We start from the raw sequence: 27,255 nt of genomic DNA, 5'->3' as shown, positions 1-27,255 counted from the left end.
TATTATTACTCGGTCTCCTAACTAGGCGCCTACTACTGCAGCTGGAAGCAACAAAGAACAGCAAAGGGGGATCAGGGGGAAAAACCACTGGGACCCCCCCAGATAGCAGCCTTGTCACTTATGAACTACATTCTCGGCCTGAGCAGGACAAGTTCTCTCAAGCTGCCAAAGTAAGTGTGGATACAGTGTTGGTTGGGAAGCCAAGGGGAGACGTGACCCTAGAGATTTTCCTGCCTCTCTCCAAGGAGAGGGTGCTGGGAAGGCTTCTGATTCCTCTGATTCCTCTTGATTGATTCCTCTTTTGATTCCTTGATTCCTGATTCGTTGTTCTCTATGTTTCTTTTTTTTTTTTTTTTTTTTTTTGAGATGGAGTCTTGCACTGTTTCCCAGGCTGGAGTGCAGTGGCGCAATCTTGGCTCACTGCAAGCTCTGCCTCCCGGGTTCACGCCATTCTCCTGCCTCAGCCTCCCGAGTAGCTGGGACTACAGGTGCCCGCCACCACGCCTGGCTCATTTTTTGTGTTTTTAGTAGAGATGGGGTTTCATCATGTTAGCCAGGATGGTCTCGATCTCCTGACCTCGTGATCTGCCCGCCTCAGCCTCCCAAAGTGCCGGGATTACAGGCATGAACCACCGTGCCCGACCTCATTCTCTCTGTTTCCCTCGCCCATCTACCTTCGGTTAGGATTTTAAGATTGTGGCTAGGTATGTATTCCAGGAAAAGGAGTCCCTTGGGGTGGCGAGTGGCAAGCAGAGTAGAGCAGGATCGTATTCCTCCCATTGCAGCAGCAGGGAAGCAGATGGCAAATCTCACCTCCTTCCTCCCACTAGGTCGCAGAACTTGAAAAGCGCCTGACAGAGCTGGAGACAGCTGTACGTTGTGATCAGGATGCTCAGGTCAGGTGTTCTCCTGTACATAATCTGAGCCTTAGATCCTGCAACTCTAGGCCTTAAGGTCTACAACATTCCACATAAGCCTGGGAGGAGTCATCAAAGGGCTTCAGTTACAGGGATCAGCTAGTGGGTTCCCAGCTAGAACCAGGAAAGATGGGAGATGATAATCATGGAGATATAAGGACCACTCACTTCTTCCCTCCCTTTCCCACCAGAATCCCCTTTCTGCAGGTCTACAGGGAGCCTGTCTCATGGTGAGTTTGGAAGAAACTGGAGTATTTGGATCACAGAGGGGATAATTGGGATTGGGTTTGCTTTGAGGATTATTTTTTGAGTTTGTAGCTATATATTAATTTAGTGGAATATGGGAGGCCTCTTCCTAGTCTGCCTTTCCTCTTCATGATGCTTGTCCCAACTTCCATCCCCAGGAGACTGTAGAGCTGTTGCAAGCAAAGGTGAGCGCCCTAGACCTTGCAGTTTTGGATCAAGTGGAGGCTCGGCTACAGGTATTAAATGGAGGGAAAATTAAATTATGGATAGCTTGGGACTTTGGAAGCCCTGGATGCCCTATCAACCTTAAAATCTGTGTTTTCAGAGTGTCCTGGGAAAGGTGAACGAGATTGCCAAGCATAAAGCCTCTGTAGAAGATGCAGATACACAAAGCAAGGTCAGGAAGACACCTTTCCCATCTCCTTTCCACTCCCTCAGGTTCTCCGAGTGGCAGTGTCAAAGCATGAGAACACACTGACTCCTCAGGTCCCCATCTTCATAAGCTCTTATGAAGAGCTTATCAGCTTGGAAAGTCAGGGCACTGCTTCCCTCTGCCCACTTGATCCTTTCCCCCATTATGGTGAAGTAGCAGTCTGTGCATACTGACCTGGCTGCCTCAGCCATCCCCTCTGGGCCCTATTGTGTCCCTTCAGGTGCACCAGCTATATGAAACTATACAGCGCTGGAGCCCCATTGCCTCCACCCTCCCTGAGCTGGTGCAGAGACTTGTCACCATCAAGCAGCTGCACGAGCAAGGTGGGAGGCCAGCTGCCAGGAGTGCTAAGAGAAGTTGAAAAATGGGCAACTTTTGGTCCCCTCCCTCATCTTGGATTCTAGTCTCAACCATACTTTTCTTTTGTAGCCATGCAGTTTGGTCAGCTCTTGACACACTTGGATACCACCCAGCAGATGATTGCTAATTCCTTGAAGGACAATACCACCCTCTTGACCCAGGTGTGTGCCCCTTTGTTGATCGGTCTCCTTTCTCCAGCATGTGCAAACTAGGTTCTCCAGTGTTATAGGGTTCTGCCTTAGCCTATTTTGTAGCATGGTGTTGTGGCAGGGGGTTGGTCTGGAGTCTCCATCCTGCTTTCAATGTGAAGGCCCTTTGACAACTTATTTAACCTATGAACCTCCATCTTTCCATCTGGGAAATTATACCTCCCTCAGAGTTATGTAGATGAGGTGAAATAATATGGGCAAATTGTTAGGGGCTAGTGAACATGTTTTCTTATAAAACCCCACTCTTTCCCTTTGTCGTCTCAACTTTACTCTCCCTGATAAGCACAGTACACTGGAAGGAATCCGGGCTTTGAAGTCAGAAGCAGGCCCTAATCTGGTTCTGTCGCTTCCTTTCTGACCCTGGACAATGAGCCTCACCTAGTTCCTTCATTCTTTTAGTAATGCCTGGCACACAGCAAGTCCACAATTTCTTTTTATTGTTTTTTATTTTTAAGACAGTCTCACTCTGTTGCCCAGGCTGGAGTGCAGTGGCGTGATCTCAGCTCACTGCAGCCTCCACCTCTCGGGCTCAAGCGATTCAGGCGATTCCACCTCCCGGGCTCAAGCCTATTGAGTAGCTGGGATTACAGGCATGCGCCACCACACCTAATTTTTTTTTTTTTAGTAGAGACGGGGTTTCACCATGTTGTCCAGGGTGGTCTCAAACTCCTGACCTCAAGTGATCCCACCCATCTCGGCCTCCCAAAGTGCTGGGATTACAGGCGTGAGCCACTGCACCTGGCCGCAAGTCCCAATTTCTGTTGGAGGCACTGTTCTCAGTGCTGGAAGGAGCATTAAAGTCGACAGACCAGCATCAATCACAGGGTCACTGAGATAAATGAAAAAATATATAAAGGACTTAGAATAATATCCTCTTCCTCCACAGCAGTTTTCTAACAACATTTTGAACCAGTGAAACCCTCATTTCAACAAAATCTTATTTAGCTCTCATTACATAAAACAGATTTTAAAAAACTGTTCTGGCTGATGTCAGGATGGGAATTCTCAAGAGTCCTGCCTGCTTGGGCTCACCCCCTGAGCATGGTCTATGGTACCCTAAGGGTAGCTTGAAAATTGGTGCCATAAACATCCTCCCTCTGTGGCCCACAAATTGTGCTTCCATTTCTTGTCTTCTCTCAGAGAATTCCTTCAGGTCCTCATCCAGTTAAGCAATTGGACCTGACAAAGAGTAAAACCTCTCTACCACTTTGTAGGTGCAGACAACCATGCGTGAAAACCTGGCCACAGTTGAGGGGAACTTTGCCAGCATTGATGAACGGATGAAGAAGCTGGGAAAGTGAGCACATTTGGGAGCTGGAGAACAGGGGTTATCCCTACCCCTGTGAACTCTGTTAACAGCTTACATAGGGTTTCCCCTTTACTATAACTCTAGCATCCCCATCCCATTTGACACTGGGGCAAGGGTTGTTCTTGCATGTGGGTTTTACACCCCTCCCCTGATGAATACAGAGTGGTAGCTAGGGGTTGGTTATCAGAAGGTGGTCTCCCCTCAGGCCTAGGGGATAAGGACGTGGGCCCAGCCACATGCCAGCTCATGTCCAATACTGCTTTGCCTGGTATGGGGAAGGATTGGGTCTTGTCCTCCAACACAGCTTCTGTGGCTGACTGTAATACTGTACAACTGTTTCTGACCATTAAATGCTGTTGTACTCTGTGTGGCCTCTGCTGTGTTTCCTGGGGAGGAAGCAGCACTAGGACATAGATATTCATTCGTCATAACAAGCAATCTAAGCCACTCTATACTACAAGAGATGGATTTAAATTGTAACCTGTTCTTACCAAAGAACTAAATAAAAAATGAGTACAGAGCCAGAGCCAGAGTTTCAAAATATTCTCATCTGTTAAATTAAGAGTGTCTCCCATAGAAAAGCAGTGGAGGCCCCACAGGGCAAGTACAAAACAGAATTAAAACTCCCAAGGGTCTTGTCTTTACAAAAGAAAAGGCAGGAGGCAGCCCCTGGACAGCTGGTCATGCTGGCCGCTCCGGTTGGACCACGTTGCATAATCCTCAGTCGCATCATCACAACGTCTCTGAGCGTTTTGATGGGGGGAGAAGGGGCAGTGTAGTGTGTATGGGAGGAGAGGCCCAGAGGGCTCTCTTTGCCCCCTTACCCCCTTTTTTATATCCCAGAGGAAAGTCGGGGGAACCTGGCTACACCTTGAAATGAGGCTATGTGTTTCAAACCTGGGGACGGGGTAAAAGGGGATCTGTGCTTTGAGCAACCTGAGCCAGAGGCAGAGGGGTGTTGGAGGGGTAAGGGGAGGATGCATGATGCTTATTGCTTTGTACCTTTCACTGGGAAGGAGGGCAGCAGCCAACAGTAGCTCACAGGTTTGTAAACTGAGCCTGTTGGCTTTAAGAAGGGAGGCAATGAAATCGAATTAAATATAAAAGAGTCATTTGTGCAAAAATAACTTAAACAAATAAAAGACCTGGGGAAGGGGGTGTTCCCCTTAGCGCCTGGTGGGGAAAGGGCCATATACCATCCCCCCCAGGCCTTTTCAGTGACATGGCTTCGGGGGGTGGGGGGAGGGGGTGAACTTCCCTGCCCCCTGCAATGGCTCAGGATGGGATTGTAGGGGAAGGAGTTGCATTTGTGCTCTGAGTGGGGAGTAGTGCCCCCACCCACTGTCCACAGGTGCAGGTGGCTGGCAGGGGCTCCCAAGGCTCAGCACTCAGCTCTCCCCAATCAGGGTCAGATCCAGCTCCAGGTATGGCTGCTATGGGGCCAGTTTCCTCCTCTTGTTTTTGGCAGGACGGCCAGGGCGGGCCCGGGGAGGCAGAGGGACAGCCGCCTAATACCAAAGGGGAAGTTGATAGAAGTGGTTAATTGCTAGGTATCAGAAGTCTTCTTTTCTCCCCACTCCCTCTAACCCTCCTTTCCTCCTGCTGCCTCATCTCTTACACCCTACCCATGCACCCACCCACCCAAACACACACTTACTCGGGCTGTAGGGCTGGGTTCCAAGGTAATGTCCTGGCGGGAGCTATTGCTGTTCCGGGTAGGGCTGCAATAAGGGGCACAGATGATCAGGAACAGCTCCCAAGCACCAGGTGAATTTCAGAAGTTTGGGTGGGAAACTTTCTACATTTGGATAGTAAAGGCATAAATATCCTTATTCATATTCAAATAAGAATCTGCCCTTTTGAAAACCAAGCCACTATTTGGACATTAGAACTGTCCAAACCAAAAAGAAGTAGGCAAAGGCCAGCACTATAGTAGGCCCAGCACTCACTTGTATTTTCTCCTACGGCCACGACGAGACTTTCTGACTACTCCCGGGGGCACCTGAGAAAAGATGGACTGTGTGTGTGGGAAATTTTGAAAAAGGCACCACAGCCCCAACCTTTCCTCAGAGCCCCTGAGCTCAGACCGCCAGCACTCTGCACTCACCTTAAGGTCCTCAGAATGGGGCCCGGGAGGGGGTGGATCCTTGGGCTCAGCACCCCCTTCAGCCAGCTCCCCATTATGCTGCCAATGGTGGGTTCTTCTTGGGGACCTTTCTATTTGTCCATTGAAGCCACCACGTGTCCCCCATTTGAGGGCCAGTCGGCCAGGCTCCCGCCGGCTGCCAGGCTTTCGGCCCCGGGCTGGCCTGGCCTCACCATTAATGCCCCTAAGTCCCCCTCCTCCCCTCCGGCCCCGTTTCCCTGACCCCCTCCCAGTGAGCAGCTCAGGGACTGGGGGGTCGGGAGAACCATGGGGTGGGGCTAAGGCACTGAGGGGAGGCCTGGCAGGCTCTGGTTCGAGGGCTGAGGCAGGGCTCTCGGGGGGTAGACAGGGGGCTTCTGGCTGCTCTGGAGGGATCTGCTGGCAAAAAAATAAGTTCTCAGTCAATCTCAAATACAGTCCCTCTTCTACTATAACTCAGAAAGCCCTAAATTTCCAGTTTGAGAAAAAATTATCTCCCTGACAAATATATGCCCACACCCTCACCTGGAGACTCTGTAGCAGGCAGGCTAGGGGACTAGAAGCCTCTGAGAGGGGTGGAGGAGCTCCCCCCCCAGGGAGGAGCTGCAGCCCCAACTGGCCAGAGAGAAGAGGGCCAGGAGGCTGCAACAGGCTGGGGAGGGCTCCAGGGCTGCTGGTCAGTGAAGACAGGTCACCTGTTGAGAAATTATAGTCAGGGGTCTCTCCCTAGGCAAACCAATTAGGCTGAGCAGACCCTACTATTCTCTTTAGGCTTTATCCAGTGGCCAAAGACTTTCTTCCCCAGTTTATTCAGCCACTACTCCCAAGTTTTACTCCTGCTTTTTCACACCAAGAGTGTGAATTCACACTCCCTCAGACTCACCCAGCAGGCTGGCACCCAGCAGAGGGCTAAGGAGTTGGGGGGGTCTCCCTGAGTTGGAGGGGGCCTTGCCCAGAGAGGAGGCCCCCGGGTCAGTAGTTGCCGTGGTGACACTGGAGGTAGGTGGTCCAGGTTGGGGGGCACTCAGGACACAGGGCTAAGAAAAAAGAATGATTCTAACACTTACGCGTGTAAAATACTCAACAGATTTATAGTGCTTTCACATCCACTATCTGACTGAAGCCTCAAGTGAGATAGGCCATGCTTATTAAATACAGACCCAATTATTGCAGTCATCCTACCCCCAGCCAAGAACTAAGGCCTCCCCAAAGGCCCCAAGGAAGAGCTCAGGAATGAAACTGAAAGCTTTTGATTCCCAGCTCCCATCTCTCATTCTACATCTTATTCTGTCCCACCTACTCACCCCCATCCTCACCTGGGGGGGTGTCCCCGAGGGGGGATCCAGGCTGGCAGCCAGCAGCGCAGAATTTAAAGCTATGAGGGTAGGGGGGGCTGAAAGTGGGGGGAAAAGTAGGGGGGACAGGTCTCCCAAGCCTGAAAATGGCTCCCCACTTGGACCCCCAGCTCCCTCTGCAGATCCCTCCCCATCCCCAGCTGTAGGGCCCAGAGCCAACAGGGGCAGGAAAGAGGCAAGGAGGTTGCTGGGAGGTGCTGAAGGAGGTGGAAGAAGGTCTGAGGGTGGTGGAGGAAGCAAGGAAGCCACCAAAAGCGAAGGCCCTTCAGGCTCTCCTGGGGCTAGGGGAGGACCAGGTCCTCCTGGTGGGGGTAGCAGGGGCTCAGGTGGGGGTTGTCCTCCTCCCCCAGTCAGCACACCAAATAAACTGTGGTTGAGCAATGGAGAAGGTGGAGGCTGCCCCAGACTCAGAGGGAGAGGCAAGGCCCCAAGCATCCCAGGGAAGCCAGCTCCACTCAGTGCCAGGCCCTGCTCAGGGCTGGGGAAAGGGAAAGGCTCTCCACCAGCCAGGGGAGGCAGAGGGCAGGCCGGGCCTACCCCCATCCCCAGCCCTTCAGATGGGCTTTGAAGCACAGGGCTGGGGACTACTGGGGCTTTGGAGGCAGCTGGTGGGGCAGGGGCACCTGTAAAAGAGGAGAGAAATTCAGCTCAAGGGAGGCCCTTTCTCCCATCATCCAAAGAAGCCAACCTCCCTGCCCCCAACCCAGAAAACCCTCAAAGAGCTCTCTGAACATTCCCCTAAATGACTTGGCTGCCTCTTTCCAGCCAGGATTAGGAAGGGCTCCACAATACTCACATACCTGGCACACTGCTGAGGCTGCCACTGGTGGTCCCAGGCAGGGAGGGCTGGATGGGGTGCCTGGGCTGGGGAGGGCTCCCTGAGGAGAGGGTTGGGGGAGGAGGAAGGTGTGCATCTGACCCCAAAAGGTTAAAGCTTCCATCAGAGTGAGAAGGGCCGGGGGTGGGGAGTCCCAGCAGGGACAGCACAGAAGGGAGAATTGGTTGGGATGGCTCCGGGAGAGAAAAGGGTTGGGGGACAGGAGCAGGGGCCCGAGGACGGCTCCGTCTAGGGGTTTGAGGGCCTCTCCCTTCTAGCAATCGAAATACAGTAGGGGGTCTGCGGGGACGACGCTGAGAGGGACGAAGTGATGAGGAGTGGGAAGCTGAGGGCGCCTGGGCACGGGGCCTTCGGCCCTGTAAAGTGCTGGGAGGGGGTAGTGGGGGATGCTGTGCCTTGGCCGCTGCAGAGAGTAGGCTGCTAGCAAGGAAGGGGGGTGCCCCAGGCCCCTCCACCGTGGGGACCCCTCCTAGGGGCCCCAAGACCAGGGGCAGGTGCATAGTGGCTGAAGACACTGGTGGCTGAGTGGCAGGACCAGGGTGGGCGGGGAGATTATTGCTCGGGGGCAGGGGAGGGGGTGTTAAGGCATCACTACAGTGGAAGAGAGGAGGGTCTGAAGGTGGTGAGGAGGAGGCATGAGGGGCCGGAGGAGAGCCCAGGTCAGAGGGCACCAGGCTGGATCTGAGGGCAGCTCCCCAGTTGTATGAGGGAGCATTGAGGCTGATAGCAGGTGGAGGAGGTGGGGCTGGAGAGGGGGCATTGCCCCTTGGGAGGAAACGGGGACTGCCCCCAGAAGGGACTGGGTCAGGAAGCCTTGGGGGGAAAAGCCCCCCAGGGCCTGCTAGAGTGGGAAAGGCCTGGGAAACTGAGGGTGGTTCTGGGGGAAGGGAGCCAGGACCCCCATTAAGTGGAGTTGTAGGAGGAACTCGACAGGGAGGGCGGGCAGAGGGGGGCCCTGGGGACACAGTGTGGAACATTTGGGGGCTCGCTCCCTCTCCTGCAATAAATGAAAAATGAAGGGTCAGCCTGTGGCTCCCCTTCCAAAAACTTTCTTTTGTCTTCTCTAGTCCCATTTCCCACAAGTTCCCAACCTCCCTGTGCCCTCCTCTCAACACGCAGCTCCCCACCCACTCCCCTTTCTCTTTGCTCCCTCTCACGGAGCTCCTCCCACCACCAGCCTTCCAAGCCCTTAGGTTTCCTCGGTCTTCTGTAAAGTGGCAGAAGACTCACCAGGAGAAGAGTGTGAGCAGGTGGTCTCCATGCTGCGGTACAGAGTTGCCATAGCAACAGCTTTCCGCCGGTGGTTGCACAGCTTGGTCATGTCCTCCTCTGATGCTGGCCCCACCCCAGCCCCACCCGGGGTCACCGGGGCCAAAGGGTCAAAGTTGAAAACCTGTAAGGTGGAAAGCAAGGCCAAGGACCCTGAGGGGCTGGAATCTGTGAGAAGGGCTACCTCAGTCAATGATTTGCATTAAGACTTTTAGCTTATCTCTGTACTCTCAGGCGCCCCTCACCACTCTGACCTTGGGGACATTAAGTGGACACTCCAGACCGCACTTGCAGGTCCCATCGCTGAGGAGGTAGCTCCGGGTTTGCTCCAAGGAAGACAGCTCTGTGCCACTTGGACTGGGAGAGGACAGGGTCAGAGGACATGGGGTTAGCTGGCAGTGAATCAAGCAATACTCCTAAAGCACAGTGCTTAAGTTATAGATCCTCCTAGACGAACAGAGGATAAGGAATGTGGGAAGACACAGAAAAAGGGAGAATGGATTCAAAGGCCCAGAGCTACAGAAAGCAAAAAGGCTGAGGAAGGAAGGAGAAGAGAGGAGAGCAATCGGGTACCAGAGAGCTGAGCTGAGAGAAGAAGCGGAAGAAAGAAAACCCTGGCAACTGGAGTGGCAGAGCTTGGGGACCTGTGAAGATCCGTACCTGATGTAGAGCACAGCACCCTCTCGCACACAGCGCTGCCAGCCGATGGGGACAGATGTGGCCACAGGGCCCCCAGCTCTGTCTGCTCCACTGCTCTCATTGCCCCCATTCATTGTGTGTAATCAGCTCCCGCGTGCCTGATAACACAGACATCCATGTAGGCACTAGGAGAATTAAACTGGGCGAGGTACCTGAGAGAGGACTCCAGGAAGGCAAAGGTTGTGGGGAGACCCAAGAAAACTCAGGGGAAGCCCCAGAGGAGCAAGGGGAACCCCTCGGAGAGCTGGGAGGGAGACTGAGGAGTCCTCTGCCGTATCACCACAGCTACCTGAACATCTCTGCAAACATTGTGGGGTCCAGTCTAAAGCCGGGGCCACCAGCTTAGCCCACACCTGCAACGCAAGTAGAGAGATGGGACTGTCAAGAGTCTGCCCAACTCTAAAGAGCACCACAGCCCAGCACCCTCTCAAGAGAAAGATCCTTAACAATGTGAGGCAAGCACCTATAAAGATCTCGGGGATCTGCTGGCTTAGTCTACAACCATCCTTTCCAAGTCCAGTCCCTAGGGACCAGAGGGTCAGAACCTCAGCTCCCTGGGACCAAGAAAGTCCAGCCCAATTCTTAGGCATATGAAGGGCAAGGCCTCCGTCCATTCGGAGTAGAAGACTTCAACCAGGACTATAGGCACATTCCCATAATGCTAGGCCACTAGGAAGTTTCCCAGAGTGTCTGGCTCCTGTTGTTCTCTACCCAGGAAGATGATATAAAAAGTACAGATTGCCCCACAGGTCACCAGGCAATTGCCCAACTGCCCGCTGGGGTGGTACCAGCAGAACTCCCCCCATGCCTGCTCCATCAGACAATCGCTGATCTAGTTCATTCGGGTCTTAAGAGGTGAGGATCACAGCTCAGTCTTCTCCCAGGATCCTGAGAAGCTCCTGATTTTCCCTCAAGCCTAAGGCAAAGGGATTCAGAACCTCCTATTCCACTGGCTTCCGATTATCTCCAAGAGAGCCTGTCCTCTGATAGGAGGGGAAGCCCCTCCAACCTGCAGGTATCCTCCCCAGCCTCACCATCGCTCCCACCCCACACTGGCGGCTTCCAAACTTTCCCTCTCATAACAAGGCGCCCTGTCACCCAGACTGCTTCCCTCAGCTTGAGGAGGAGAGGAAGGCGCACGAAGTAGGAAGGAACTTGGGGAGAGGGCGGGCGGAGGGTGGGCGAAGCACTGAGGGGAGGGCGGTGAGGAAGGCAGAAGTCAGGCAGTGAGACAGAGAAGCGGCGGGGGCAGGTGAGGGCGGGGGAGTGGGGATGGGGCCGGGGAAAGGGGCCGAGAGGACGCGGAGGGGGCAGAGGGTAGGGACAGGAGGGGAGGGGAGGGGGAGGGGCAGGGTGGGGGGGCCGGGCCCCGCACTCACCGCGGCCCATGGTTCGGCCGGCCCCGCCCTGCGCAGTCGCGGCCCAGAGAGTGAGTGGGAGGGGGTGGGAGGAGGGTCGGTGGAGCCCGAGCCTCCGGTACGGCCCCGGCCGGTCCTAGCAGGAAGCGCCGCTGCCGCCGCCGCGGATCACCGAGCGGCCTCCCGCGCATGCGCCATGGGGGCCAGGGGCAGCCCTGGGGATTCCGTTCCCAGAAGGCACTGCGCAGGCTGCTGCCGCTGCCGCCGCCGCCGCCGTCGCTGCCGCAGCCGCCGCCGCCTCCGCCGCTGCCCGGACGGGAGAGGGGCGGGGCCGGGCCCCCGCCCAGCGGACAGCGACGAGCCAACTGGAGGGGCCGCAGTGCGCATGCGGGAGCGCGCCTACCCCTCCCCCACAACCCCCCATTAATCCCCAAGAGAACAAACACCCCACGCGGCCCCCCCGCCCTCCGCGGAAGGATCTGCGCCTCTTCCCAGGCCACTGGTGGCCAATCCCAGCCCTCCTCGGGGAGGGGCCCCTTCCAAAGCCACAGTCTTCTGAGGGAGCCAGGAATGCCAGGTCCGGGAGGGGCCGGGCCCCGAAAGATGAAAGTCGCGACTTGCCCTGCCCCGCCCCAAAGGCTTCCCGGGTAGTGTGCTGGGACTTGACCCGCCTCCCCAGGTCAACATGTCACAACACGACCTCGGCCTGTCAAGTCACATGACCTCTGCCTGTCACTGACAACCTGGTCTGTCTTTAGGCCAGGAGAGACCATCTGGTCCACCCTCCACACTACCCCCATTTTCAGAAGGGAAATGGAGGTGTGGAGCAACGGAGCAGCCTAACCAAAGACCTGTCATTGCCACACCACTCCAGTCACAACCAGCCTTGTGACAGTTTCTACTTAAACTCTGGCTGCCCCCATGAGGGTATGACAGGATATGTAACAGGCCACCACATGGCCTCTGTTTTCAAGGCACAAGAAAAATACTTTGCATTCTGCGTGGTGCGTTTTATTTTTGTTCAAGTTGCGTCCAAGTTCATGGTTCTCATTTTACCTTCACAACTCTTATCTTTAATTTACAAACAAGGACGGTAAGATCCCTTGGCAAGTGAGGGGGAGTTGAGGCTAAAATCGCGGCTCCGGTCTCCCCAGTCCAGGGCGGTCCTGCGCTGAAGTGCACTCACACGTCCCGGGATGAGACTCCGCTGTAAATCTTGACCCGAACACCTAGGAGGCAGGCCTGTGCCGCGCTCCTTACACAGGGAATCACAGGACTTGCTGTCTGGTACAGCAAGAGAGGGTCTTGGAGAAAGCCATAAGAGTACCGTGGAGGAAAATAGGTGGCCAAACAGAATCGGGTCCACTGGGCAAAATACATGACTTCTGGCAGGCTGAGGGCTTAGCAACAAGGTAAAAGTCAAGGGCGCTGTTCTGAGAGAAGCGGAAAATGACTACGAAGGGATTCCAGTACCTCGGCCCCTTTTGGGAGATTTACGGGGCTAGAACAGGAGACCACCCCCGTTTTTTTTTGTTTTGTTTTTTGTTTTTGGTGAAACGTAGTCTCGCTCTGTCACCCAGGCTGGAGTGCAGTGGCGCGATCTCGGTCACTGCAACATCCGCCTCCAGGGTTCAAGAGATTCTCCTGCCTCAGCCTCCAGAGTAGCTGGGACTACAGGCGCGCATCACCACACCCGGCTAATTTTTGTATTTTTAGTAGAGACAGGGATTTCACCATGTTGGTCAGGCTGATCTCGAACTCCTGACCTCAAGTGATCCGCTCTCCTCAGCCTCCCAAAGTGCTGGGATTACAGGCGTAAGCCACCGAGCCCGGCCAGGAGACCTCTTTAAGAAGACTCGAGATGTCGACAATCCCGGTGGATGGATACCAACTTTCAAAAGAAAAGTTCAAAAGGCCTATGTGCCCATTAGCTGGGAGAGGCCAAGAAAAGTGGGAGTCCCTTATAGTGGGGGTAAAACGGCGGGTAAAGCTAGGTGGGCGTAACAGCAGCTTCTGGGGGAGACAAGCGGCAAAGAGGTTCACGACCGACTAGGGGCGACCAAGGCTGATAGCCGTTGGGGCCGTTGGGCGCCGGGAGCTGGCGCCCCGCCCTCTCTCCTCTCCCCCACCCTCCGCACCTCCCACCACCCTCGTTGTCCCCTGCGCGTGCGCGTGCAGACACCGGTTGCCAAACATTGCATCATCCCCGCCCCCCTTTCCTCCCCTCCCCCCCGCTACACTCGCCTCCGCGCGCGCGCATGACTCACCCACCTCCTCCGTGAAGCCTCGTGACCCAAAGCCACTTCCGGGTCCGACACTACGTCGACCCCCTAGCGAGCGGGAGCGACGGGGGCGGTTTCGCGGGGCTCCTGAATGGCGGATGCGAGGGACGAGGCGGGGCCAATGCCGGCGTGCCACTTTCTGATTGGTAGGTTTTGGGGTCCCGCCCCTGAGAGGAGGGCAAGGCCATGGTAAAAGATTACAGCTAGGCGCTCCCGAGGTCAGAGGCTTAAGTCTAAGGCACTGAGCGTATCATGTTGAAGATGAGCGGGTGGCAGCGACAGAGCCAAAATCAGAGCTGGAACCTGAGGAGAGAGGCGAGTACTGACTCCTATCTACCCTTTACCCTCCCGTCTCCTCAAAGGGGGCGTTCGCTCTTTAGGATCGGCGTCACTCCTCCACAGTGAAGTTAGGGACCGTCCGAGAGAGGAATGAGGAGAGTCCCTTTTTCTGGGGTGGTGCTTACAAACCCCTATTGCTTCGGACGACAGTGTCTCTCCACTCCTGCCCGGAGCCGGAACATGGGCCCTGCTCTGTGCTGCTGGGCAAAGGGACCTCGGCTGCCCTTGGGAAATTCTCTCCCGTAACCAACTTCAGGCCTCATCGTGAGGCCGGTCCGGGGGGAGGCGGGCAGCAGGACACACCCCCGCTCTAAGACTGGGTGACCATCGCTCAGGCCGTTTCCGCCGCTTCGCCACCAGCGGTCTTCTCTCTACCCCACCCCCAATTCTGTCTCAGTCTTAGTGCCTCTGGTGTCAGCATGGCCACCTCGGTAGCTGGGGCTACTGGACCTTGCAGCAGATAGGGGAACCTTGAGGAGACACAGCCTTTGGGAGGGGTGCCGATGGACAGGGAGTGGTGTGTTTTCCTTTTGCCGTAGAGGTCTCTGGGCCTCCCGCACAAGAGAGCAGCCTGGATCTCTTAAGTGTGGGAGGCCATTTGGGGTCTCCCCAGGGTATTGTCCTTCCCTCGGGATTAATCCCTGCCTCTTTAACCCGGTCCTGTCTCCCAGCTAATCTCTGTGTAACCATTGCATCAGGCCAGCCCCGTTTGGCTCTGCAGCCTTCTGACCTGAGGCTCTACTGCTGATGAAAGCCAAGTCCCACACACTGGAAGGCAAGGGAGGGTTCCTCAGGGAGGACAGCCCTGCAGAGAAATACTTCGGGCAATATTGCATCTCTAGCCCCTAGGGATAGGCAGCTGCCGCTCTGCCTCTGCCCCTTCCCTATAAGAGAGACTGGGGGGAATTTATCCATTCATTCTTAACAAATACTTAATGAGGACCTACTGTGTGCCAAACAGTTTGGGGCTCAGGGTACATCCTTGAGCAAGAGGAAAAAATCATCTCAGTGGGACGCCTACAGTAAATAAAATATAAGTGCCATGGAGAAAGCTAAAGCAGAGAAAGGAATGGAGAATGTTCAGGATGGAGGTCAGAGTGTTACATCAGGTGGTCAGGAATTACCTTAGGTAATTCCTCCACTCAAAACCCTCCAGTGACTTCCATGACATGAAATAGGAAGTCATTGGAGGGTTTTGAGCAGAGGAATGACCTGTTTTAAAAGGCTCACTCAGGCTGCTGTATGGTGAATAGAGTTACGGAGGGGTGGCAAGAGAAGAAATGGGAAGACCTTCTGCAATCAAGAAGTTTCTGCAGTAATTTAGAGATGGTGGTGAATTGATCTAGATTGGAAACAATGGAATTAGAAGTGTTTAGATTCTTCTAAGCAAAGGTTTTAAAAACTCATTTTTAAAGAATGAGTTAAGGGCCGGGCATGGTGGTTCACGCCTGTAATCCCAGCACTTTGGGAGATCAGAGGTGGGTGGATCACATGAGGTCAGGAGTTCAAGACCAGCCTGGCCAACATGGTAAAACCCCATCTTTACTAAAAATACAAAAATTAGCCGGGCACGGCAGTGCATGCCTGTAATCCCAGCTACTCAGGAGGCTGAGGCAGGAGAATCGCTTGAACCCGGCAGGCGGAGGTTGCCGTGAGCCGATTGCACCACTGCCTTCCAGCCTGGGCAAAAAGAGTGAGACCCGTCTCAAAAAAAAAGGAATGAGTTAAAATTTGCTAGTACTTTGGATTGCAGGGTGTGAGAGAAGAGGAATGAAGGATGATACCAAGGTTTTTAGCTTAAGCAACTAGAGTTGTCCTCTGAGATGGGGATGACCTTGGAAGGGGAAAATCAGCAAGAGTTTGCCTTTGCACATAGTCTTAGGTGCCTATTAGACATTGAAAAAGAAATGGCAAGTAGGCAGTAGACAGCAGAGTCGGAAGTTCTGGAAGAGGTCTAGACTGGAAATGTACATTTGGAGGATGTCAGCCCTGTGGGAATGGAGTTAGGAAAATGCTATGATTTGTTCACTTCCCTGTAGTTTAGTCTTTACCCTGGGAGATTTGAGGCCTGCTTTGAATTTAGAGAAAGCTGAGTTGGCCAGGACTTTACTATTATGTAACCAGGACTACAAATGTCAGCAACTAAAAATAAAGAAAGTCAGGCCCTCTTCTGCCCTTGGAAATGGCTACAGGGACCAAGTATGCATACCCCACAAGACCAGAAGTAAGGAAGGACCAGTAGGAGGCTGGAGGTAAAAGAAAAATAAGGGCCCAGCACGGTGGCTCATGCCTATAATCCCAGCACTTTGGGAAGCAATGGATCACAAGGTCAAGAGATGGAGACCATCCTGGCCAACATAGTGAAACCCTGTCTCTACTAAAAACACAAAAATTAGCTGGGCGTGGTGGCACGCACCTGTAGTCCCAGCTACTCAGGAGGCTGAGGCAGAAGAATCCCTTGAACCGAGGAGGCAGAGGTTGCAGTGAGCCGAGACTGCACCACTGCACTTCAGCCTGGCAACAGAGCAAGACTCCATCTCAAAAAAAAAAAAAAAGAAAAAAAGAAAAGTAAGTTGCCTCTCCCCCTTCCAAAAATGGCTGACATTTCTCTTTGTTGCCCACAGTGTTCAAGAAGAAAGTGTATCTTCATACATCACCACACCTGAAAGCAGGTAAACTTAACCTACCCTTTCCCAAAAATTTTAAAGGGCAGGATAGTAAATATTTTAGATGTTAAGAGTCCAGACAAAACCCTCCGCCTTGGGCCGCACTCGGGAAGGGGGCGTCACCGCTGCAGCCGCTGCCTTGGGAGCCGGTGAGCGGTTAGCGCGGCCCCCGTGGGGCAGGAGCCTGAGGAGAAGGGAGGGAGGGGCGGGGTTGAGGCGGGTGGGCGGGCGGCTGGCGCGTGCGGGGCGGCCTCGTCGCCCCGATAAAGTCAGCTTTGACGAGGAAAAAAAAAAAAAAAGAGTCCTATAGTCTCTAGCGTGACTCTTCATCTCTGCCACTGTAGCACCAAAGCAGCCATAAACAATATGCAAATAAACAGATGTGGCTGTATTCCAATACAACTTTACCTACAAAAACAGGCATCAGACCAGCTTGCCAACCTGTGGCATAGACTGTTTGCTACATGGAGCTTGTTCCAGCCACTCCCCATTATCCTGCAAATGTGCTTTTCCAGACCGATCCAACTGCAGAGATGGCAGCTGAGTCATTGCCTTTCTCCTTCGGGACACTGTCCAGCTGGGAGCTGGAAGCCTGGTATGAGGACCTGCAAGAGGTCCTGTCTTCAGATGAAAATGGGGGTACCTACGTTTCACCTCCTGGAAATGAAGAGGTAAGAATGCTAGCCCTAAAGCTAAAGGGGGATGTTACCTTTCCCTTCTCAACTAATACCTATGTTCCCTTTCCTCATTTCCTTGAAGGAAGAATCAAAAATCTTCACCACTCTTGACCCTGCTTCTCTGGCTTGGCTGACTGAGGAGGAGCCAGAACCAGCAGAGGTCACAAGCACCTCCCAGAGCCCTCACTCTCCAGATTCCAGTCAGAGCTCCCTGGCTCAGGAGGAAGAGGAGGAAGACGAAGGGAGAACCAGGAAACGGAAACAGAGTGGCCATTCCCCAGCCCGGGCTGGAAAGCAGCGCATGAAGGAGAAAGAACAGGAGAATGAAAGGAAAGTGGCACAGCTAGCTGAAGAGAATGAACGGCTCAAGCAGGAAATCGAGCGCCTGACCAGGGAAGTAGAGGCGACTCGCCGAGCTCTGATCGACCGAATGGTGAATCTGCACCAAGCATGAACAATTGGGAGCATCAGTCCCCCACTCGGGCCACACTACCCACCTTTCCCAGAAGTGGCTACTGACCACCCTCTCACTAGTGCCAATGATGTGAACCTCAATCCCACATACTCAGGGGGAAGGCTTGGAGTAGACAAAAGGAAAGGGTCTCAGCTTGTATATAGAGATTGTACATTTATTTATTACTGTCCTTATCTATTAAAGTGACTTTCTATGAGCCAAGGTCTTTTACTTTTTCTTCTTGCCTTTAGGGGCTTCAGGGGGTTTCCCCTCAGCTACAGCCAGCTGTTTCTTTAGATCCAGGAGTTTCGCCACCTCCGCAGCAACCTCGTTCTTGTCTGCCTTTTGTGCTTTGAGTTCTCGGACAATGTTTCCCTAAGATAAAGGGGGGTGGGGAGGTAACAGTGAGGCAAGAAAAAGATCTATTTAGGATTCAGCTTGTCCAGTCTCCCACAGGGCTTAAGCTTCATACTTGTTTTGTCACTTCATCCATCAGCGCTTGTATCTGCTGTGGCCTGGCTGTTGTAACAGTCTCTACAACTGCTGGCTTTGGGGACGTTTTTGCCTAGAGAACAACAAAGTTATCACCAGCAACCATGAATATCCCCTAACCTCCAGTTTTATACAGCATCTCAGAAGGAAAGTGATTACCTTTAAGTCGAAGGTCTCTTCTATCTAAGACAGGAAAGAAAAACTAAGTGAGGAAGCGGCAGGGCCAAAAGATGGAAAGAGTGATGGGTGAGGACTATTTAGGGAAATTAAGGAAGTGATGCTGTGGCTGTTGTGGAGCGAGGGCACAGCCTTTAGCTTTCTCACCTGGCCCCCTCCAAAGCGCTGCCTTAAACTTTCAATCTGGTCATTTTCCAATTTTTGGAACAAGGGACTGACCTGTAAAAAAAGAGTTCGAGACTCATCTACTGATTGGATACAGACTCTACCAGACTGTACAGATGACCTCTCCAACCCCAATCTCTGATGTGTTTTAGAAAGAATGAGCTTAACACTGAGCTAATATCTGCTGATTTTAGGAAATTAGCGGTAGCTTTCCCTATGAAACCCCAAATAATTTATAGGGTCAAAGATTCTTTAAGTTCTCTAAGGATGCTAGGCTGATCCAGAAGTTTAACGATGTACTTACTTTTTCATTTTGTGTCAAAGAGGAAATGGCTATCCTGTGTTTTCCCTGCCCGCTATCTGCTAGCATTATGGAGACTAGGTGATCACAGCATTTCTTCAAATATCTGTTTACCAGTTAGTTTTGTGTGCCAGGTTCTGGTTTCTGGCATGAAGAACAATTAAGATGTACAGCTAAGTCTGGACTTGTGAATGACTACCAAGGACTTTATATCAGAAACTTAGGAGTCCCACGACCAAAGTAACACTGGAGAGATGTTAGGTCTTCTCTCACCCACTCCAAAAGCTGCATGGCAAGAGTATCAATTTTAAGAGAGGCTGGCTCTTCCACCTACTGTGCCAATCTGGTGTCCTGCTGGTAAGGTACACAGGAAGTTTGTCAGCAGGATACTGCAGGCTGGAGGTGGGAGCTGCAGCTGGGCCTGGATTGTGGCACTAACCGTGGGCATGTAAGGCTGAAGCATGACAGAGAGCAAGGCAGCTATATTCACTGCCAAGCCAGTCACTGTTCCTGCCCGTTGCCTGAGGAAGAAGAGATATTAGTCAAGACCTCCAGGAGGATACAGCTTACAAGCCACTTTATGCCCTTAGGCAACCCTCCCCGCTTACCTACCTGTCAGCCTCACTGCCTTTAATCCGCTTCCAGGGCTCATTCACCTGAATATATTGGTTGCCATGTCGAGATATGGTAAGGATACTGCGCAAGGCATCCCGGATCCTGGGAAGGGAGGAAGCAGGCCAAGGTGTAATGTCCTACAGAGACCAATACAAGGAGGCTCTCAACACGCCAGCAGATGAGACAGAGGTGTCAGTTACTTACCGAACCTTCTCAAGTAGCTGGTGATAGTGCTGGAGCTCCAGGGTGACATGGGCCAGCAGGCGCTTATCATCAGGGGTGAGCACCATCTCAGGCACATAGCCCCCAAAGAACTTAGACACAAACATCCCAGCTCTTGGTTGGGAGTAGGAAAGGAGAAGTGGAAAAAAGAGGGGAAGTTATTATCCAGTCTCCTTGTTAGAATTTGACCCAATTTCCACAGCTGTACATTCTCTCAGGATTCCTGCCTGGAACAGGTAATTCCTGGCTCCCTCAAGCTAGCAGACAAGGCCTAACTAATTATTTACTCTGTCTCTCCCCTAAAAATCTGACTCTGCACATAAAGAAACCTGATTTAAGTTAAACAACTGTACTTCTTATTTTTAAGAAGTCATTACTCAGCTGGGCGCAGTGGCTCACGCCTGAAATCCCAGCACTCTGGGAGGCCGAGGTGGGCAGATCACCTGAGGTCAGGAGTTCAAGACCAGCCTGGCCATGGTGAAACCTCGTCTCTACTAAAAATACAAAAAATTAGCCGGGCGTGGTGGTGTGCACCTGTAATCCCAGCTACTCGGGAGGCTGAGGCAGGAGAATCGCTTGAACCTGGGAGGCGGAGGTTGCAGTGAGCCAAGATTGCACCATTGTACTCCAGCCTGGGCAACAAGAGAGAAACTCCGTCTCAAAAAAAAAAAAAAAAAAAAAAGTCATTACTCAAAATGACCAAGCTGAGTATGTGTTAACTGCTATCAAACAAACACTCTAGGTAAGGACCTTTTTTTTTTTTTTTTTTTTTTTTGAGGAGTCTCACTCTGTTGCCCAGGCTGGAGCACAGTGGCATGATCTTGGCTCACTGCAACCTTTGCCTCCCGGGTTCAAGTGATTCTCCTGCCTCAACCTCTCAAGTAGCTGGGATTACAGATGTGCACCACCACGCCCGGCTACTTTTTGTATTTTTAGTGGAGACGGGGTTTCACCAGGTTGGCCAGGCTGGTCTCAAACTCCTGTAGGTAAGGACTATTTATTAAATGTGGTTAATGACCAAAGCTGAAAGTGAGTAGCAGGACTGACCTATAAGGGTCCAGGGCTCAGAGAGTGTGACTAAAGAATCCTAAGTTATGGAGGATACTGCTTTAGATTGCAGAAGAGCTGAGATAGGCACCAATGATAGAATGTGAGCCTAAGGTAACAAAAACTCTGAAGAGTATAGCAGAAGTCTTTTTTTTTTTTTTTTTTTTTTTGAGACAGAATCTCCCTCTTTTGCCAAGGCTGGAGTGTAGGGATACGAGTACTGCTCCACTGAAGCCTCAATCTCCCAAACTCAAGAGACCATCCCGCCTCAGCATCCTGAGTGGCTGGGACTACAGGTGTGCGCCACCACGCCTGGCTGATTCTTTTTGTAGAGATGGGAGATTCATTATGTTGGTCAGGCAAGTCTTGAACTCCCGGCCTCAAGTGATCCTCCTGCCTCAGCCTCCCAAAGTGTTGGGATTACAGACGTAAGCCACCATGCCCAGCCCACAGAAGCCTCCTACCCCCACACCAAATAACCCCTTTCTTCAGCCAAACTTTTCAATGATCTGCAGGTGAACTATTTTGCTGGGAGAGAATACATCTTCAATTCTACAAAGAACAGTAATAAGAAAACAATTTACAAAAACCCACTTTATAACCAACTTTGCTAAATCACATCTCTATAGCTAACTGTTCCATCAAGTATGTGCTAGTATGTGCTAGGAACAGATCCCAATTAATAGAAATCAACTTTCCACACTGTCCTCACAGCCTCCTGCCCATTTTCTAGTTCTCTCCGCATTCCCAGCTCCTGAGGGAAAATGAGCCGCACCCCAGCTCACTGCTAACTCTGACCCCTTACCAAGTCCTACCTGTTGATGAAGTTGCCCAGGTTGTTAAGCAGCTCAGAATTATTCTTCAGCAGCAGGTCCGTCCAGGAGAAAGCACTGTCCTGGCCCTCAGGCCGAATGTACAGCAGATAGAAGCGCCAGATGTCAGCAGGGATCCCCGTGTCCTGGGCCATGTCCCCAAACACTCCCACACCCCGGCTCTTAGAGAATTTCCCATCCTCATAGTTCAGGTACTCTGGACAGAGGAGAATGAGTGAGAATCATCTGCTCAAATCACATCCTTCCCCTCTCTAGCTCACTAACTCTTTCTTCTTTCCTCTTTCTAACCTCAACTATGGGTGTCTAGCAACATTTCTCCTTAAGGGGCTGGTATGCTCAGATTTTGGGAGTCCCTTCCTATCCATTCTGGCCCTTTTTTCTCTTTGCTTATATCTACTACAGAGTATTAGCTTTGGACTTTTGCTTTCTTCAGGTTCTTCTTTCATTTCTCTAGGTTGAGTTCTCATTTTAATTATTTCCTATTTCATCTCAACTCCTAACTCAAGACAGCAGCTCTCTAAGATCTTTTTCCAAGTACTGCCTCACCCCTCATTTCCTATGAACACCCCATCAGTAGTCTTCCAGGGTACTTACCTGTAGCAATGAGGTGGCTGACCAAGGTATAGTTATCCTCAGCTCCTAGGGCTGAGCAAGGAAAGACTAAGCCATGGAAAGGAACATTGTCTTTGGCCATGAACTGATACAGGTCCACCTAGGGGAATGTGGTTAGGAGAGATTTCCTCAGGCCTTCTTCAAAGGCCCAAGGAAGACCAGACACCCAACCCTAACACCCACACCCTACCGCCTACCCTCCCCATGCACAGTCTAACTAAGAACTGCTCACTTGCTCTGGGTTCTTCCACCATCTCTCCCACTGGTCTGTGTAGTTGGCTGTGATGGACAGATAGCCAAAAGTGGCATCAAACCAGACATAGAATACCTGGAGGTCAGGAGGAGGTAAACATGTTAGGGACCAATTCAAAGTCTCAAATTGAAACAAGACATAATCAGCAGTCTACTCTGCTAGCCCAGGGTTTCAACACCAAGGCTGAATGATATGAATAAAAAAAGGGTTTTTACCTTGTCTTCAAAACCTTCTAAGGGTACAGGGGTTCCCCATTTGAGGTCTCGGGTTATGCAGCGTGGCTTGAGGCCATCCCGAAGCCAAGAACGGATGATAAACCGGGCATTGGGTGTCCAGTCACTGCCAGGCAATGTCCTCCCCAACCACTCCTCCAGTCGCTTCTCCAGCTGAGATAACGGAGAAAGACAGAGGGCTGACTTAGGAAAGTCTCATATGTGGTTAGCATAAGGATAAACACATACAACCTTTTTGGAGCACAATTTGGCAATATATAACTTTTTTTTTGGAGACAGAGTCTTGCTCTGTCGCCCAGACTGGAGTGCAGTGGTGCAATCGTAATCACAGCTCACTGCAGCCTAAACCTCCTGGGCTCAAGCAATCCTCCTACCTCAACCTCCCCAGCAGCTGGGACCACAGGTGCACACCACCATGCCAGACTAATTTTTGTAATTTTTGTAGAAACAGGGTTTTGCCACATTGCCCAGGCTGGTCTTGAACTCCTGAGCTCAAGCAATCTGCCCACCTCAGCCTCCAAAAGGGCTGAGACTACAGTTGTGAGCCACCCTGCCCAGCCTTAACTAGATTTTTAACACACAGCCAGGGGCAGTGGCTTGCGCCTGTAATCCCAGCTACTCCGAAGGCTGACGCAGGAGGATCACTTGAGGGCAGGAGTTCATGACCATCCTGGGCAACACAGCAAAATCCTGTCCCTAAAAAAATTTTTTTTTTTTAATTTTTAAAAATATGGAACACTTCACAAGTTTGCATGTCATTCTTGTGCAGAGGACATGCTAATCTTGTCCATATCAGGGTCTCACTGTCACCCAGGCTGGAGTACAGTGGCACATCATGGCTCACTGCAGTCTCAACCTCCCGGGCTTAAGTGATCCTTCCACCTCAGCCTCCTGAGTAGCTGGCACTACAGGCACGTGCCACCACACCTGGTTAATTTTTGTATTTTTAGTAGAGATGGGTTTCACCAAGTTGCCCACCGTGGTCTCAAACTCCTGGGGTCAAGCAATTCTCCCGCCTCGGCCTCCCAAAGTGTTGGAAGTTGGAATTACAGGCATAAGCTATCATGCCCAACCAATTTTTTCTTTTTTTTTTAATACAGACAGGGTCTTGCTTTGTTGCCCGGGCTACTCTCAAACTCCTGGCTTCCAGCGATCCTCCTGCCTCAGCCTCCCAAAGTGCTAGAATTACAGGCATGAACCACCATGGCCAGATGAAGAAGTGCAAAAAAAAAAAAAAATTTTTTTCTTTTTTTTTTTTTTAAGGTAAGGTGTCACTCTGTTGCCCAGGCTGATCTTAAACTCCAAGGCTCAAGCAATCCTCCAGCCTTGGCCTCCCAAAGCATTGGGATTACAGGTGTAAACCAGCATGCCCAACCAAAAAAAATTTTTTTTGAGCTGGAGTCTCGCTCAGCTGCCCAGGCTGGAGTGCAGTGGCACGATCTCAGCTCACTGCAACCTCCCCACCTCCAGGTTTAAGCGATTTTCTCCTGCCTCAGCCTCCTGAGTAGCTGGGACTACAGGCGTGGGTGCCACCACGCCTGGCTAATTTTTGTATTTTTAGTAGAGATGGGGTTTCACCATATTGGCCAGGATGGTCTCGATCTATTGACCTCGTGATCTGCCTGCCTTGGCCTCCCAAAGTGCTGGGATTACAGGCGTTAGTCACCATGACCGGCCAAATTTTTTTTAATTAGCCAGGCATGGTAGTACACGCCTGTAGTCCCAACTACTCAGAAGGCTGAAGCAAAAGGATAACTTCAGCCCGGGAGTTTGAGGGTGGAGTGAGCTATGATTGTGCCACTGCACTCCAGCCTGGGTGACAGAGTGAGACCCTGTCTCTAGAAAAAAATTTTGTTTGAACACACTTGACTATATACCCTTAGTCTAGGGGAGGAATCAGGATTGCCAACAAATCCTAAACTCTTTTTAATAGGTTATTTTTTTTTGTAGACGTACCAGCAAAGCAATTCTGAAATTGTTTTAGGTGTATTGTAGGATTGAACTAATAAGTAAATGTGCTGATGCCTATTGAGAACCAGGACACCTACAGTGGAAGAAGGTAGATAGAGACATGAAATAAATAAGAGAAAGTGATGAAGAACTCTGTGGGGATGGACTGAAATTGCAGGTGTCCATGTGAACCTAAAATAAATACCAACTGGCCAGGCGCGATGGCTCACGCCTGTAATCCCAACACTTTGGGAGGCCAAGGCAGGTGGATCACCTGAGGTCAGGAGTTGCAGACCAGCCTGGCCAACATGGTGAAACCCTGTCTCTACTAAAAATACAAAAAAAGTTAGCTGGGTGTGGTGGCAGGTGCCTGTAATCCCAGCTACTCGGGAGGCTGAGGCAGGAGAATCGCTTGAACCCTGGAGGTGGCGGCTACAGTGAGCCAAGATAGTGCCACTGCACTCCAGCCTAGGTGACAGCTAGACCCTGTCTCAAAACAAACAAACAACAACAACAAAAAACAAATACCAACTCTCTTTGATAAAAGGTCCTAGTAGCAAAGACACCCAGTAGCAATGAGCACACCTACCACCTAGATTTCGGTATCTAATACTGTTCCCTACTAAATTAAACTCAAGGTTGGTGACATGGTTGATTTCAAGGCTGAACCAGATGAACCTAGAGTATCTTTTTATGCCACAAATTAAGGAAGTGTTTAAAAAATGATGGGAGATCTCAAAAGCAGACAAGCCACCTTGAATACGTTCCTACTGATGAAATAAGTAACAATTTGAACATGAAAATAAATTCAGGACAGGAAAGGATTATAAGAAATTGAAAAAATAGGAATCCATGAGTCTATACTGATAATAAATAGTTAACTAAATTAAAAAATAAATGGAGGGGGAAGGATAAATATAGAGGGTAGTGGTAGAGTTGGAAAATCACCATAATAAAGATTGATTCAGGTAAGAATGACCAATGAATGCTACATTTAGAGGGAATATTTTGTTCATGAAGAGCAAAGTATTGCATGGTCTTAAAGTGTATTCCCTCAAGGCTGGGCGCGGTGGCTCATATCTGTAATCCCAGCACTTTGGGAGGCCAAGGCGGGTGAATCATTTGAGGTCAGAAGTTTTGAGACCAGCCTGGCCAACATAGTGAAACCCCATCTCTATTAAAAATACAAAAAATTAGCCAGGCATGGTGGTATGTGCCTGTAATCCCAGCTACTCGAAGGCTGAGACAGAAGAATCGCTTGAACCTGGGAGGTGGAGGTTGCAGTGAGCTGAAATCACAACACTGCACTCCAGTCTGGGCGACAGAGCGGGACTCCATCTCAAGAAAAGAAAAAAATAAAGTGTATTCCCAGACTGCTCATAAGTTGCAATGGGGAAAATATTAATTACACAGTGGACAAATTGAATAACACCTGACCAAACAAAATTAAGATTCCCAATGAAAGGGATGGCCATCACATGCCTCTGAAAAGGACACAATGTCATTTATGTAGTATTCCAACCAAGAATGCATAGCCTGAAATCACGAGGAAACACCCAACAAACACAACATGAGGACTATTATATTTTATGTATTTATTTATTTTTGAGACAGGGTCTCACTTTGCTGCCCAGAGGGGAGTGCAGTGGTGCAATCATGGCTCACTATAGCTTCCAGCTCCTGGGCTCAAAGCAACCCTCCCTTAGCCTCCCAAGCAGCTGGGGCCAGAGATGTGCACCACCACATTTGCCTAATTTTTTCTTTTTTTCTTTTTTTTTTTTTTTTTTTTTGATACAGAGTCTCAGTCTGTCACCCAAGCTGCAGTGCAATGGTTCAATCACGGCTCACTGCAGCCTCACACCTTCCCAGGCTCAGGTGATCTTCCCACCTCAGCCTCCTGAGTAGCTAGGACTAAAGCCGCTCACAACCACACCCAGTTAACTTTTGTATTTTTTGTAGAGATGGGGTCTCACCATGTTGCCCAGGCTGGTCTCAAAGTCCTAGGCTCAAGTCATCTGCCCACCTAGGTAGGCCTTGCAAAGTGTTGGGATTAACGCGTGAGCCACTGCGCCCAGGCCAGGTTAATTGTTTCACTGTTTGTAGAGTCAGGGTCTTGCCATGTTGCTTAGGCTGGTCTCAAACCCCTGGGCTCAAGCAATCCTCCTGCCTCAGCCTCCCAAAGTAATGAAATTACAGGCATGAGTCACTGCATGTGGCCTTTAATTTTTTTATACTTTAGAGATAGAGTCTCACTCTGTTGCCCAGGCTGGAGTGTAGTGGCACAATCACAGCTCACTGTAACCTCAAACTCCTGGGCTCAAATGATCCTCCCACCTCAGCCTCTTGCATAGCTGAGACTACAGGATTGCACCACCATACCCAGCTAATTTTTCAATTATTTTGTAAAGACAGTGTCTCACTATGTTTTCCAGGCTGGTCTCCAACTCCTGGCATCAACAGATCCTCCCACCTCAGCCTCCTAAAGTGCTAGGATTACAGGCATGATAAGCCACTGCACCCAGCCTATTTTTTTTTTCTCCAAGCCCAGGGTACAGAAGGAGGAACACTGTATTTTGAAAAGGAGGTCAGGCTGGGCGTGGTGGCTCACACCTGTAATCCCAGCACTTTGGGAGGCTGAGGTGGATGGATCACCTGAGGTCAGGAGTTCGAGACCAGCCTGGCCAACATGGTGAAACCCCGTCTCTACTAAAAATACAAAAATTAGCCAGGCATGGTGGCAGGCACCTGTAATCCCAGCTACTTGGGAGGCTGACGCAGAGGAATCGCTTGAACCTGGGAGGCAGAGGTTGCAGTGAGCC

At 51.3% G+C, this 27,255-nt stretch overlaps 5 protein-coding genes and 1 pseudogene across 23 annotated transcripts in view; 3 read left to right on the top strand and 3 right to left on the bottom strand.

Annotated features, from left to right (window-relative positions):
- DCTN2 (dynactin subunit 2) overlaps positions 1-3,840 on the top strand; it is a 17,245-nt gene extending 13,405 nt beyond the window's left edge. Inside the window, exons 7-14 of the mRNA XM_054445724.2 lie at positions 26-170; positions 831-896; positions 1,109-1,147; positions 1,322-1,399; positions 1,489-1,560; positions 1,817-1,919; positions 2,026-2,117; positions 3,380-3,840. Of these exons, the coding sequence (XP_054301699.1) occupies positions 26-170; positions 831-896; positions 1,109-1,147; positions 1,322-1,399; positions 1,489-1,560; positions 1,817-1,919; positions 2,026-2,117; positions 3,380-3,466 (682 nt within the window). The 3' untranslated portion in view covers positions 3,467-3,840. The remainder of the gene's footprint in view (positions 1-25; positions 171-830; positions 897-1,108; positions 1,148-1,321; positions 1,400-1,488; positions 1,561-1,816; positions 1,920-2,025; positions 2,118-3,379) is intronic.
- Positions 2,618-13,703, bottom strand: MBD6 (methyl-CpG binding domain protein 6). 17 transcript variants are annotated; one of them, XR_008493113.2, is made up of 15 exons: positions 11,140-11,433; positions 10,050-10,113; positions 9,722-9,858; positions 9,316-9,418; positions 9,023-9,185; positions 7,755-8,789; positions 6,916-7,577; positions 6,483-6,636; positions 6,125-6,294; positions 5,582-5,995; positions 5,424-5,476; positions 5,132-5,195; positions 4,813-4,982; positions 4,477-4,540; positions 2,618-2,994 (listed from the first exon to the last, which is right to left on the bottom strand). XR_008493113.2 is itself a non-coding variant. In XM_054445713.2 (13 exons), the coding sequence occupies exons 3-13, from the start codon at positions 9,832-9,834 to the stop codon at positions 4,908-4,910; spliced, it is 3,006 nt and encodes a 1,001-aa protein (XP_054301688.1). In that variant the 5' UTR covers positions 9,835-9,858; positions 10,050-10,113; positions 13,390-13,458; the 3' UTR covers positions 4,003-4,907. The 17 variants fall into 17 exon arrangements, 8 of the variants coding, with proteins under 8 accessions (XP_054301688.1, XP_054301683.1, XP_054301687.1 ...); XR_008493109.1 differs by lacking the exons at positions 2,618-2,994; positions 11,140-11,433 and adding exons at positions 4,003-4,217; positions 13,390-13,703; XR_008493103.2 differs by lacking the exon at positions 2,618-2,994 and adding an exon at positions 4,003-4,217 and having other exon boundaries at positions 5,582-5,998.
- On the top strand, positions 13,643-17,075 carry LOC129010951 (DDIT3 upstream open reading frame protein). 2 transcript variants are annotated; one of them, XM_054445728.2, is made up of 3 exons: positions 13,643-13,715; positions 16,364-16,411; positions 16,750-16,837. In XM_054445728.2, the coding sequence occupies exons 1-2, from the start codon at positions 13,653-13,655 to the stop codon at positions 16,403-16,405; spliced, it is 105 nt and encodes a 34-aa protein (XP_054301703.1). In that variant the 5' UTR covers positions 13,643-13,652; the 3' UTR covers positions 16,406-16,411; positions 16,750-16,837. The 2 variants fall into 2 exon arrangements, with proteins under 2 accessions (XP_054301703.1, XP_063528915.1); XM_063672845.1 differs by lacking the exon at positions 16,750-16,837 and adding an exon at positions 16,921-17,075 and having other exon boundaries at positions 13,653-13,715.
- DDIT3 (DNA damage inducible transcript 3) lies at positions 16,870-17,753 on the top strand. Its single transcript, XM_054445726.1, has 2 exons — positions 16,870-17,076; positions 17,165-17,753. Exons 1-2 carry the CDS (start codon positions 16,870-16,872, stop codon positions 17,534-17,536), a joined length of 579 nt encoding a protein of 192 aa, XP_054301701.1. The 3' UTR covers positions 17,537-17,753.
- The window catches only part of MARS1 (methionyl-tRNA synthetase 1), a 24,864-nt gene continuing 15,299 nt past the window's right edge, over positions 17,691-27,255 (bottom strand). Inside the window, exons 12-22 of one of the 2 annotated variants that reach the window (XM_054445716.2) lie at positions 22,469-22,639; positions 22,233-22,328; positions 21,983-22,100; positions 21,371-21,584; positions 19,491-19,622; positions 19,284-19,388; positions 19,006-19,192; positions 18,353-18,424; positions 18,188-18,211; positions 18,009-18,101; positions 17,691-17,911 (exon numbers count right to left, since the gene is read on the bottom strand). In XM_054445716.2, coding sequence (XP_054301691.1) covers positions 17,765-17,911; positions 18,009-18,101; positions 18,188-18,211; positions 18,353-18,424; positions 19,006-19,192; positions 19,284-19,388; positions 19,491-19,622; positions 21,371-21,584; positions 21,983-22,100; positions 22,233-22,328; positions 22,469-22,639 — 1,359 coding nt within the window. In that variant the 3' untranslated portion in view covers positions 17,691-17,764. The remainder of the gene's footprint in view (positions 17,912-18,008; positions 18,102-18,187; positions 18,212-18,352; positions 18,425-19,005; positions 19,193-19,283; positions 19,389-19,490; positions 19,623-21,370; positions 21,585-21,982; positions 22,101-22,232; positions 22,329-22,468; positions 22,640-27,255) is intronic. The other variant, XM_054445717.2, reaches the window with a different exon arrangement.
- LOC129011023 (U6 spliceosomal RNA) lies at positions 23,211-23,309 on the bottom strand (annotated as a pseudogene).

The sequence above is a fragment of the Pongo pygmaeus genome, chromosome 10 (assembly GCF_028885625.2).
Source record: "Pongo pygmaeus isolate AG05252 chromosome 10, NHGRI_mPonPyg2-v2.0_pri, whole genome shotgun sequence".
Lineage (NCBI taxonomy): Eukaryota > Metazoa > Chordata > Mammalia > Primates > Hominidae > Pongo > Pongo pygmaeus.
Note: the sequence above shows the minus strand (reverse complement) of the source record. Positions and strands in the feature narration are given on the sequence as shown.

Bases quoted from the DNA above. Each gene is read 5' to 3' on its own strand.
- MBD6 (XM_054445708.2), bottom strand. From the start codon at position 9,834: ATGAATGGGGGCAATGAGAGCAGTGGAGCAGACAGAGCTGGGGGCCCT. The intron at 9,419-9,721 runs GTACGGATCTTC...GTCCTCTCCCAG, and splicing joins GGTGCTGTGCTCTACATCAG to TCCAAGTGGCACAGAGCTGT. The intron at 5,477-5,581 runs GTGAGTGCAGAG...ATCTTTTCTCAG, and splicing joins CCCATTCTGAGGACCTTAAG to GTGCCCCCGGGAGTAGTCAG.
- LOC129010951 (XM_063672845.1), top strand. From the start codon at position 13,653: ATGTTGAAGATGAGCGGGTGGCAGCGACAGAGCCAAAATCAGAGCTGG. The intron at 13,716-16,363 runs GCGAGTACTGAC...TGTTGCCCACAG, and splicing joins GCTGGAACCTGAGGAGAGAG to TGTTCAAGAAGAAAGTGTAT.
- DDIT3 (XM_054445726.1), top strand. From the start codon at position 16,870: ATGGAGCTTGTTCCAGCCACTCCCCATTATCCTGCAAATGTGCTTTTC. The intron at 17,077-17,164 runs GTAAGAATGCTA...ATTTCCTTGAAG, and splicing joins CACCTCCTGGAAATGAAGAG to GAAGAATCAAAAATCTTCAC.